General features: G+C 43.8%; 1 protein-coding gene across 1 annotated transcript in view; it reads right to left on the bottom strand.

Annotated features, from left to right (window-relative positions):
* The window catches only part of RBBP8NL (RBBP8 N-terminal like), a 30,613-nt gene extending 22,059 nt beyond the window's left edge, over positions 1-8,554 (bottom strand). The window contains exons 1-5 of the mRNA XM_029286005.1: positions 8,405-8,554; positions 7,317-7,359; positions 5,920-6,015; positions 4,875-4,987; positions 3,274-3,346 (exon numbers count right to left, since the gene is read on the bottom strand). Coding sequence (XP_029141838.1) covers positions 3,274-3,346; positions 4,875-4,987; positions 5,920-6,015; positions 7,317-7,359; positions 8,405-8,471 — 392 coding nt within the window. The 5' untranslated portion in view covers positions 8,472-8,554. The remainder of the gene's footprint in view (positions 1-3,273; positions 3,347-4,874; positions 4,988-5,919; positions 6,016-7,316; positions 7,360-8,404) is intronic.
* Between the last annotated feature and the right edge of the window lie 1,545 nt (positions 8,555-10,099).

Raw genomic sequence — 10,099 nt, 5'->3', positions numbered from 1 at the left:
TCTGCTGACAGTTGAAATCGCTTTCTAAAACATAGAATGAAGGTAGTCCTTGACTTAAGACAGGGGTAGGCAACCTTGGCTCTTTTATGACTTGTGGACTTCAACTCCCAGAATTCCTGAGCCAGCATGGCTCAGCTTGGAAGCCTCTCCCTTTCCCCTCAGCATGGCTGGCTCAGGAATTCTGGGAGTTGAAGTCCACGAGTCATAAAAGAGCCAAGGTTGCTTACCCCTGACTTACGACAACGATTGAGCCCAAAATTTCTGTCGTTAAGGGAGATGTTGGTTAAGGGGGTTTTGCCTCGTGTTGTGACATTTCTCGTCACAGTTGTTAAGTGAATCACTGCAGTTGTTCAGTTAGTAAGCTGGTTGTGAAGTGAATCCGGCTTCCCCATTGACTTTGCTTGTCACGATGGTCCCAAAAGATGATCACATGATCCCGGGACACTGTGACCGTCATAAATACGAGCCAGTTGCCAAGCATCCAAAGTTTTGATCACATGATCATGGGGATGATGCAAAGGTTGTAACTGTGAAAAATAGTCATAAGTCACTTTTTTCAGTGCCGTTGTAACTTTGAATGGTCACTAAATGAACTGTTGTAAGTTGAGGACTATCTGTAATACGGTTGGAAGGGACCTTGGAGGTCTTCAACTTCAGCTCCCTGCTCAAGCAGGAGACTCTGCCAGGGGTAGGCAACCTTGGCTCTTTTATGACTCGTGGACTTCAACTCCCAGAATTCCTGAGCCAGCCATGCTGAGGGAAAAGGGAGAGGTTTCCAAGCTGAGCCATGTTGGCTCAGGAATTCTGGGAGTTGAAGTCCACGAGTCATAAAAGAGCCAAGGTTGCCTACCCCTGCTCTATGCCATTGTGGACAAAGGACTATCCAGTCTCTTCTTGAAAACCTTCAGTGATGGAGCACCCACAACTTCTGGAGGCAAGTTGTTCCACTGATTAATTGTTCTCACTGTCAGGAAATTTCTCCTTAGTTCTAGGTTGGTTCTCTCCTTGATCAGTTTCCATCCATTACTTCTTCTCCTGCCCTGAGGTGCTTTGGAGAGCAGGTCATCCTTCTCTTCTCTGTGACAGCCACTCAATATTAGAAGATTACTATCGTATCAACCCTCGTCCTTCTCTTAGTAGACACACCTAGTTCCCACAAACAATTTAGCCTCCAGATCCCTTATCTTCTTTGTTGCTCTTCTCTGCAGTCTTCCCAGGGTTTCAGCATATATATTTTTATATTTATAGTATATTTATGGCTTCCCAGCCATAAATTATCACCAATGCCTTGGAATGCCACCAGCATTAAATAAATGAATGCTGAAGTCATCTTTGGAGAAGACCCATGAAATCTTCTCGGATAGTTTATATATCAAGGTTCCACTGCCAGCCATTCTGGCTTCCCAGAGCTAAAACAAATTTTGCTGTAAAAAAGCCAAAGGAGATAATGAAAAATTTGAGTAACTTTCAAGGACAAGGACCAAAATGGCAAGTTTGGGATAGAGATAAGCTGAGGGGTCTTTGGTGCTCTCTGAGCTTGCTTGTTTTCTTGCAGACATTTCGTTACCCAAACTAGGCATAGCCCTGATGATGTTACCTAGTTTGGGTAATAAAAAGTCCGCAAGAAAACAGGCTAGCTCAGAGAGCACCTCATGTCAACCCTGAGCTACCAAAATTCCCCCCCCCCACATGAATTTTGCCCATGTGATTGTGGGGATGCTGTGATCGGCTGTCATTTGTTTCCAAGTCATTTGACTTGACATTGTCAAATCAAGTCATTTTTACAGTGAAGGGTCCTTGGCACTGTCTGAGCATTGTTGTTTTCCTGTGGATGTTTCATTATCCAAACTAGATGTAGTACTGCTATAGCACTGATGATGTTACCTAGTTAGGGTAATGAAACGTCTGCAAGAACACAAGCAAGCTCAGAGAGCACCAAGGACCCCACAGTCGTCGTCGTGCTCCTCCTCCTCCTCCTCCTCCTCCTCCTCCTCCTCCTCCTCACAAACACCCTCCCTTCTGGCACTGATGATGTTACCTAGTTGGGCAATGAAACGTCTGCAAGAAAACAAGCAAGCTCAGAGAGCACCAAGGANCCTCCTCCTCCTCCTCCTCCTCCTCCTCCTCCTCCTCCTCCTCCTCACAAACACCCTCCCTTCTGGCACTGATGATGTTACCTAGTTGGGTAATGAAACGTCCGCAAGAAAACAAGCAATCTCAGAGAGCACCAAGGAGCCTTCATTTCAACCCTGAGCTACAAATATTCTCCTTCATTGGCATTTTTACAATGCTCTTGTAACTTGGAACAGTTGTTAATCGAATGATTGTAAGTAGAGAACTACCTATACTTTAACAAATTTTTCCAGATAGTTACAGAAAAGCCAAACACTAATGCTAAACACTCACTTGAACACCTGCATTAGATAATCTCACAATAGAGAATTAGGTACAGGTAGTCATCGACTTAAATCCACAACTGAGCCCAAAATTTCCGTTGCTAAGCAAGATAGGTGTTAAGCCAGTTTTGCCCCCATTTTATGACCTTTCTTGAGCTGTTGTTAAGTAAATCACTGCAGTTGTTAAGTTAGTAACACGGGTTGTTAAGTGAATCTGGCTTCCCCATTGACTTTGCTGGTCAGAGGTGATCACGTGACCCTGGGACACTGCAACTGTCATAAGTACATGCCAGTTGCCAAGTGTCTGAATTTTGATCACGTGACCCTGGGGAGGCTGCAATGGTCGTAACTGTGATAAATGGTTCAAGTCCCTTTTTTCAGTGCCGTTGTAACTTTGAGTGGTCGCTAAACAACCGGTTGTCGGCTGAGGACTGTGTATATCAAGATGTAGAAGTGTTTCTGATCCGCTAGATTTCTTCAGGGCAGACGTTTTGAGTACTCTGTTTTGGAACCTTTATGCAAGTTCTCATTTGCAGGCTAAAAAAATATGGTCCAACCACAGGTTTTTCTATTTGTGGAAGGACTTATCCTTTTTCTGAACAGAACCAGGACATTTTCTTCTCCAGTAATGGAACGCGAAGCCTACCAGAAGCTCTTGAGATCCTTCAAATCCATCTTGCTTTGAACTTCTCAGTGTACAGAGCTGAAATCTAATTGGCCAAGGAGCCTTAGACGTTTCTCAGACCTTCTCAAGATAGCTCACCTTTCTGGGAGAAAAGCATTCTGGGACAGCCCACCTTTGCTAGGAAGATGTCAGCCATGTTGGTTTGACTCAGAAGTATCCCAAACACCAAGAGATAAAATTAGGAAAGCTTACTCTGGGCCACACAACCTCTTTAGCTCTTCTTTCAGGCTCTTGTTTTCTTCTCTCAGCTTATTCATTTCATTAGCTGGAATAGGTGGAAAAAAGGGAGGAAAATGTTGAATTAGATCAACTTTCCATGGCCCAAATCTTCTGACAGGGAGAACAGTCAACAAATGGAATAGTTTGCCTCCAGAAGTTGTGAATGCTCCAACACTGGAAGCTTTCAAGAAGAGACTGGACAGCCATCTGTCAGAAATGATATAGGGCAGGGGTAGGCAACCTTGGCTCTTTTATGACTCGTGGACTTCAACTCCCAGGATTCCTGAGCCAGCATGGCTGGCTCAGGAATCCTGGGAGTTGAAGTCCACGAGTCATAAAAGAGCCAAGGTTGCCTACCCCTGGTATAGGGTCTCTTGCTTAAGCAGGGGGTTGGACTAGATGACCTATACGGTCCCTTCCAATTCTGTTATTCTATTCTATACCTTATGGCTGAGATGGTGTCAAGGTTACATCAGAAGAGAACATATATATCACAGGTCCATAGCTACCAGGTATCTGAACAGTCGGAGGAAGTCACGGACAATTGGACAGAAGGACGCACCAACGGTTTAACATTCTTTGCATCTGTCACAAAACTTACAATGAAAAACTACCAACCCCCCCTATAAATCTACACGTGCAATACAAGAAATGGTATTTTCCATCATGAGAAAAACTGGTTTCTGATACTATACATATTGCAGGATCCAATCTGGGTCAGTCACCGGGACTAGAATTTAATCTTCTAAGCTTTCGGACTTGTTCTGGAGCCCATCCTGGTGAGAGAGAAGTTCCCTGAGGATGGATTCCAGAACGGGTCCGAAAGCTCAGAAGACTAACCTCTGGTCCCAGTGACTGACCTAGACTGGATCTTGCAACATTATCCCAGGACATGTCTATTTGCCTTCATTCGTGACAACAGGAAGTCCTTGACTTACGACCACAACTGAGTCCAAAATTTCTGTTGCTAAGGGAGACATTTGTTACGTGAGTTTTCTTGCCATAATTGTTAAGTGAATCACTGCAGTTGTTAAGTTAGAAACAGAGTTGTAAAGTCAGTCTGGCTTCCCCATTGAGTTTAGTTGTCAGAACAGTGAGAACAACTAACCAGTGGAATAAATTGCCTCCGGAAGTTGTGCGTGCCCCATCACTGGAGGCTTTTAAGAAGGACTGGACAGCCATTTGTCTGAAATAATATAGGGTCTCATATATAAGGGGTTGGACTAGAAAACCTCCAAGGTCCCTTCCAACTCTGTTATTCTATGTGCAGATCACAAAAGGTGATCACACGATCCCAGGACACTGCAACCATCATAAATATGAGCCAGTTGCCATGCATGTGAATTTTGTTCAGGTGGCCATGTGGATGCTGTAATGGTTGTCAATGTGAAAAATGGTCATAAGTCCCTTTTTCAGTGATGTTGTAACTTCAAATGGTCATTAAATGAACAGTTGTAAGTCGAGGACTACCTTTACCCATATTGTATAAAAGTCTGCAACTTCAAAAATTTTCAACCGGAGAATCTTCCGTGTTTCTATTCAGTCTAATCCAGGTATTCATTTTCTGAACTTACTGAGGATGAAGATGTGTTGAAGACTTTGAAAATGGGCCTTCATGAACTCATGTTGCTTCTTCTTTGCAAGTTCTTGAGTCACTTGGCATCTGTCGCACAGCCCAGCTCGCAACCTTCGAAGTAATAAAAATAGCAGTGTGACATTTTTAGAGCACCAAAACCAGTTGGGAGCAGACATTCCAAACCAACCCCACTGTCAGTACTTCAGGCTAGACCAGACTTGGAAACCAAATTCATAAAAGCTAATACTACTTTTATTATAAGGTTCCAGTAATAGAATCTTGCAAGTCTGAATGTGCTTCCCTCCTCCCTCTGTTTATTTTTGGTGAAAATTGGGGAGGGTCTTATCTACGACACTTTCTCGAATTACATTTCTGTCTTGAACTCAAATTTCTGTTCTCCGACCTTCTAGACCAGGGGTAGGCAACCTTGGCTCTTTTATGACTCGTGGACTTCAACTCCCAGAATTCCTGAGCCAGCCATGCTGAGGGGAAAGGGAGAGGTTTCCAAGCTGAGCCATGCTGGCTCAGGAATTCTGGGAGTTGAAGTCCACGAGTCATAAAAGAGCCAAGGTTGTCTACCCCTGGTCTAGTCTATTGTTTCTCCACCTCAGGAACTTTAAGATGTGTGGACTCCAACTCCCAGATTCCTGAGCCAGCCATGCTGAGGGGAAAGGGAGAGGTTTCCAAGCTGAGCCATGCTGGCTCAGGAATTCTGGGAGCTCAAGTCCACAAATCATGAAGGGGCCAAGGTTGCCTACCCCTGTTCTAGGCACTGGCTCTTCCTCCTGTTCCTCAAGAATATTTCTTTCAGCCCACTTTGGGGTTCATATTTTTTCAGAATTATTATTTATTTGGCCAAAATTTACCAAAAAAATGGTTAGGGGACTGGAGGCAAAAAACCTTATGAAGAATGGTGGCAGGAATTAGATATGTCTCTTTTATGAAAGAGAGTTTCAGCCAAGTGGTTGCAGCCCCCATCATGATACTTTTGAACCCCCCCTCCTCTCCAGATGCCCCTCTTGGGATAGGATAAAGCTGTTTACCTGTTTTCCAAAACTCTCACATTTTCTTTAAGTGCCTTTTGCTGTTCCCGCAGTTGGTGGTTTTTGGTAAATAGTTCTTCAATTCTTTGGCTGTCACTAAGTCAAGGGGGAGGAACAGGGAGGAAGATGAGAAGACCCTTATTCCCAGGTCTCAAAATGCATCTCTGCCCTTCCTCTTTCTCTTTCTCTCTCTCTTTCTCTTTCTCTCTCTCTCTCTCTCTCTCTCTCTGTTTCTCTTTCTCTTTCTCTCTCTCCAACTTCAAGGAGAACTAAAGTAATAGGAGCTGATAGGATAATTAAGACAAGATAAAGCAGGGATCTTCAAACCTAGCCCTTTTATGACTTGTGGACTTCAACTCCCAGAATTCCTCAGCCAGGCACGAGAATTCTGGGAGTTGAAGTCCACAAGTCATAAAAGGGCCAAGTTTGAAGACCCCTGAGATAAAGTACAGGAGTCCTCAACCTATGACCACAATTGGTAAGAATTTCTGTCGCTAAGCCAGGAGGAGGCTGTTCAGCGAGTCTCACCAATTCAATGATCATTTTTGCTTGTTGGTTAAAATTGTTAAGTGAATCGCTGCAGTTGTTAAGCGAGTCATGCCATTGTTAAGCAAATCCAGCTTTCCCCCCCCCCTTGACTTTGTTTGATGGAAGCTGGCTGGGAAGGCAACAAATGGTGATCACACGATCCTGGGACGTTGCAACTCTCGTAAATTCATGCTGGTCGCCAAGTACTCAAATTTTTTATCACGTGTCCTCTGAGGATGGTGCGATGGTCACTAGTGCTAGGATCAGTTGCAAGTCCATTTTTTCAGTGCCATTGTAACATCCAACAGTCACCAAACAAATGGTTGTAAATCATGAATTATCTGTACTTAGGAAACAGAAATTGTTCGCCCATCAGGCTAAACCAGGGGTAGGCAACCTTGCCTCTTTTATGACTCGTGGACTTCAATTCCCAGAATTCCTGAGCCAGCCATGCTGAGGGGAAAGGGAGAGGTTTCCAAGCTGCGCCGTGCTGGCTCAGGAATTCTGGGAGTTGAAGTCCACGAGTCATAAAAGAGTCAAGGTTGCCTACCCCTGGGCTAAACAAAATGTGGCTTCATTCTGGCTTGACATAGCCACTGTGCTTTGTGAGCAGTAATTTATGGCTCAGTGTAGATCAACCAGCCAATAGTAGTTTATTCATCAAACCATTATTCAAAACTCAGTTTGTCCAGATGTTTCCCCTCTATAGATGCTAAACAAAGATTTTGATTCCAGCATCAGCCCCAACGCTCTTAAGATGATAGGGATGGATCTTAAACTTTATTTTCTATTTTAATTTATTCTGTCTTGTTCTAAAGAACGTAAGTCCACGAACCCATGCCCAACAGAATGGCATTTGTTACACTCACCGACATTTCTCATTGGTTAGTTCGTTCAGTTTGGTTTGCAGGCCTGGAAGAGTTCAGAAACAATCTGTGATCTTTGCTGCTGGATGTACAACATTACAATTCAATCTGGTCAATTAAAGATCTAATGATTGGCTATCACAGAACACACTCAATTTGGTTGATGGAAACCATGATTGGTTCCTTGTGGCGTAACCAACCGCATGAATCCAAACCATTTAGTTAGATTACAATTCCATCGACAGATAGGCCTTGACTTATAACCACAATTGAGCCCCAAATTTATGTTGTTAAGCGAGATAATTGTTTATGTGAGTTTTGCCACATTTACAATCTTTCTTGCCATAGTTGATCACTGTAGTTCTTAAATTGGTAACACAGTTGTTAAATGAATATGGCTTCCCCATTGACTTTGCTTGTCAGAAGGTTGCAAAAGGGGATCACATGACCACCGGGACACTGCAAACGTCATAAATGTGAGTCAGTCGTCAAGCATCCGAATGTAGATCACCTGACCATGGGGATGCAGCAAGGGTTATAAGTGTGAAAAACGGTCACAAGTCACTTTTTTCAGTGCCGTTGTAACGGTCACTAAATGAACTTTTGTAAGTCGAGGACTACCTGCGTAGAAATGTGTGTGTATACTGTATATAGGTATGTACATTTATGTGTCTCTGGTTGAATGGATGCATGGATTCCTGGATGGATGAATGGGTTGGGTAGAAATCAATATATGGTAGAGCAGATAGATGATAGAGTAGATTTAAACTGAAGTCATTCTACAGCATATATGTAAACATTAAATCGGGAAGCAAGCAAGCAGATCTGCACAACCTAGCAAGATTGAAAGCTGGCACGTCAGTCTTAACTGTATTTGCAATTGACAACTCAAAGAGTGGCTGAGTTCACAAAGAGCTAACTCTACAAAATCAGCAATCCTTCCACTTTTCATCCATTTTTTTCACCTGATTCTTACATTTTAAACATCTCTGCCTCAAACCTATTCATCCAACTAACCAGACAGTGCGGAAGCCCTATTTTACACACACACACACACACACACACACACACACACACACCCCATTACTTACCTTGGACTTCTTTCTCGTGTGTTTCCTTGAGTCTGTTCAAGATTTCCGCAAAATTTTCAGTGGCCATGTTCCTTGTATCATCACATGGATGGGTCCGAGGTGGGGAGAAGGCAATCAGATTGGATGGTTTCAGATCAGTTTTCTCCCTCTCTCCAGTGTTCAGCTTGTGGCCTAAGAGGGAAGAATTAGAGATGCAAAAAGAAAAAAAACCCTTTCTGAATAGTTCTGATGTTGCTATTTCCTAGTCAAAAGTTGCATGATGGGATGCTTTCTTTGGGAACTCAGAATTCATTGAGACTTGATGTCATGATTCCGACAGATGAAACTCTTCAAAGAACTTCCAGGCATTGTTTACCTTAAAGAATCTTTATTTGAATAGCATAGCATCGGCAAGTACATAATTGAAGCCAAAAACTGAGTTCCCCTCCCCTGAGCACATAGTATCAAAGCACAATTCCCTCCTCCAATTAACAGTCATAAATCACATTCTCCAATTAGTTTGAAATGCAGGCCTCCCCTCCAGTTCTCCAACCCAGCCAATTCTTATCATCTCTTATTTCAGTAACCTTGGTTCATACACTAGATTCAGTATTGTTATGTCTAGCTAAACTCTCAGGCACATTCCTCCCCCCAGTATCATCTAACTTTAATTCTAAGAGTAAAACATAAGAAGAAAATGTTGTCAAAGCAAAAACATCCAATGTTAGCAGCATTGATACTTGACAATCCATAATAATAATAATAAATTTGGAAGGGACCTTGGAGGTCATCTAGTCCAACCCCCTGCTCAGGCAGGAAACCTTATACCATTTCAGCCAGGCTGATAGGTCTGTAATTTCCTGGGTCCATTGTTTTCCCTTTTTTGAAGATGGGAACTACGTCAGCTCTTTTCCAGTCCTCCGGTAGTTCCCCAGTGCTCCAGGATTTTTGAAAAATATAGTTCAATGGTTCTGAGATCACATCTGCCAGTTCCTTGAGAACCCTGGGGTGTAATCCATCTGGTCCTGGTGATTTGAACTCGTCTAGGCTGGACAGGCGCTCACTTACCGTTTTCTTGCCTATCTTAACTTGCATTTCTATTCTGTTTTTTATGGCACTAGAAAAGTGGTAGCGGGGGAGGGGAATGAACTGAACCGGTGGCAGCACCGCACAAGCCTGAGCGAGAGATGGCTGGAGCTGCAGGGCTGTCAGGGCTCAGTGGAAGTGCCAGGATCAGCGCCAGGCTCCAGCTGGAGCTCGGCACTGATCCTGGCGCTTCTGCTGAGCCCAGGAGAAGCACCGATCAGCTGGAATGTTGCAGCATCTCCAGGGTCTTGTGATTTACATTCAGATGCTTGGCAACTGATTCATATTTATGACGGTCACAGTGTTCCAGGGTCATGTGAAGTGACCAAAACCTGCTGCAACCACCCAGCAGACGGGGGGAATAAAAACTAAACACCCCCCACCCCACCCCTGCTGCCAATCCTCAACAGAAATACAACAATGAAAACCTCGGACAGGAGGAAGAGCACCGCCGGGTGGGCAGGCAGGTGTCTTGCTTGGCTGTGGCTTGGGGGGCACATATTTCAGTGCCATTGTAACTTCGAAGAGTCACTAAGTGAACTGTTGTAAATCGAGGACTACCTGTACTTTATCACTTTTTTCCTTTTTTGGGGGGGGGGTGTCATCAGGTTTTTGACACCTTACTAGGCG

Source organism: Protobothrops mucrosquamatus, unplaced genomic scaffold, assembly GCF_001527695.2.
Source record: "Protobothrops mucrosquamatus isolate PMUCROS unplaced genomic scaffold, P.Mucros_1.0 scaffold2683, whole genome shotgun sequence".
Classification (NCBI taxonomy): Eukaryota; Metazoa; Chordata; class Lepidosauria; order Squamata; family Viperidae; genus Protobothrops; species Protobothrops mucrosquamatus.
The sequence above is the reverse complement of the archived record's forward strand: the minus strand, read 5'-3'. Positions and strand labels throughout refer to the sequence as shown.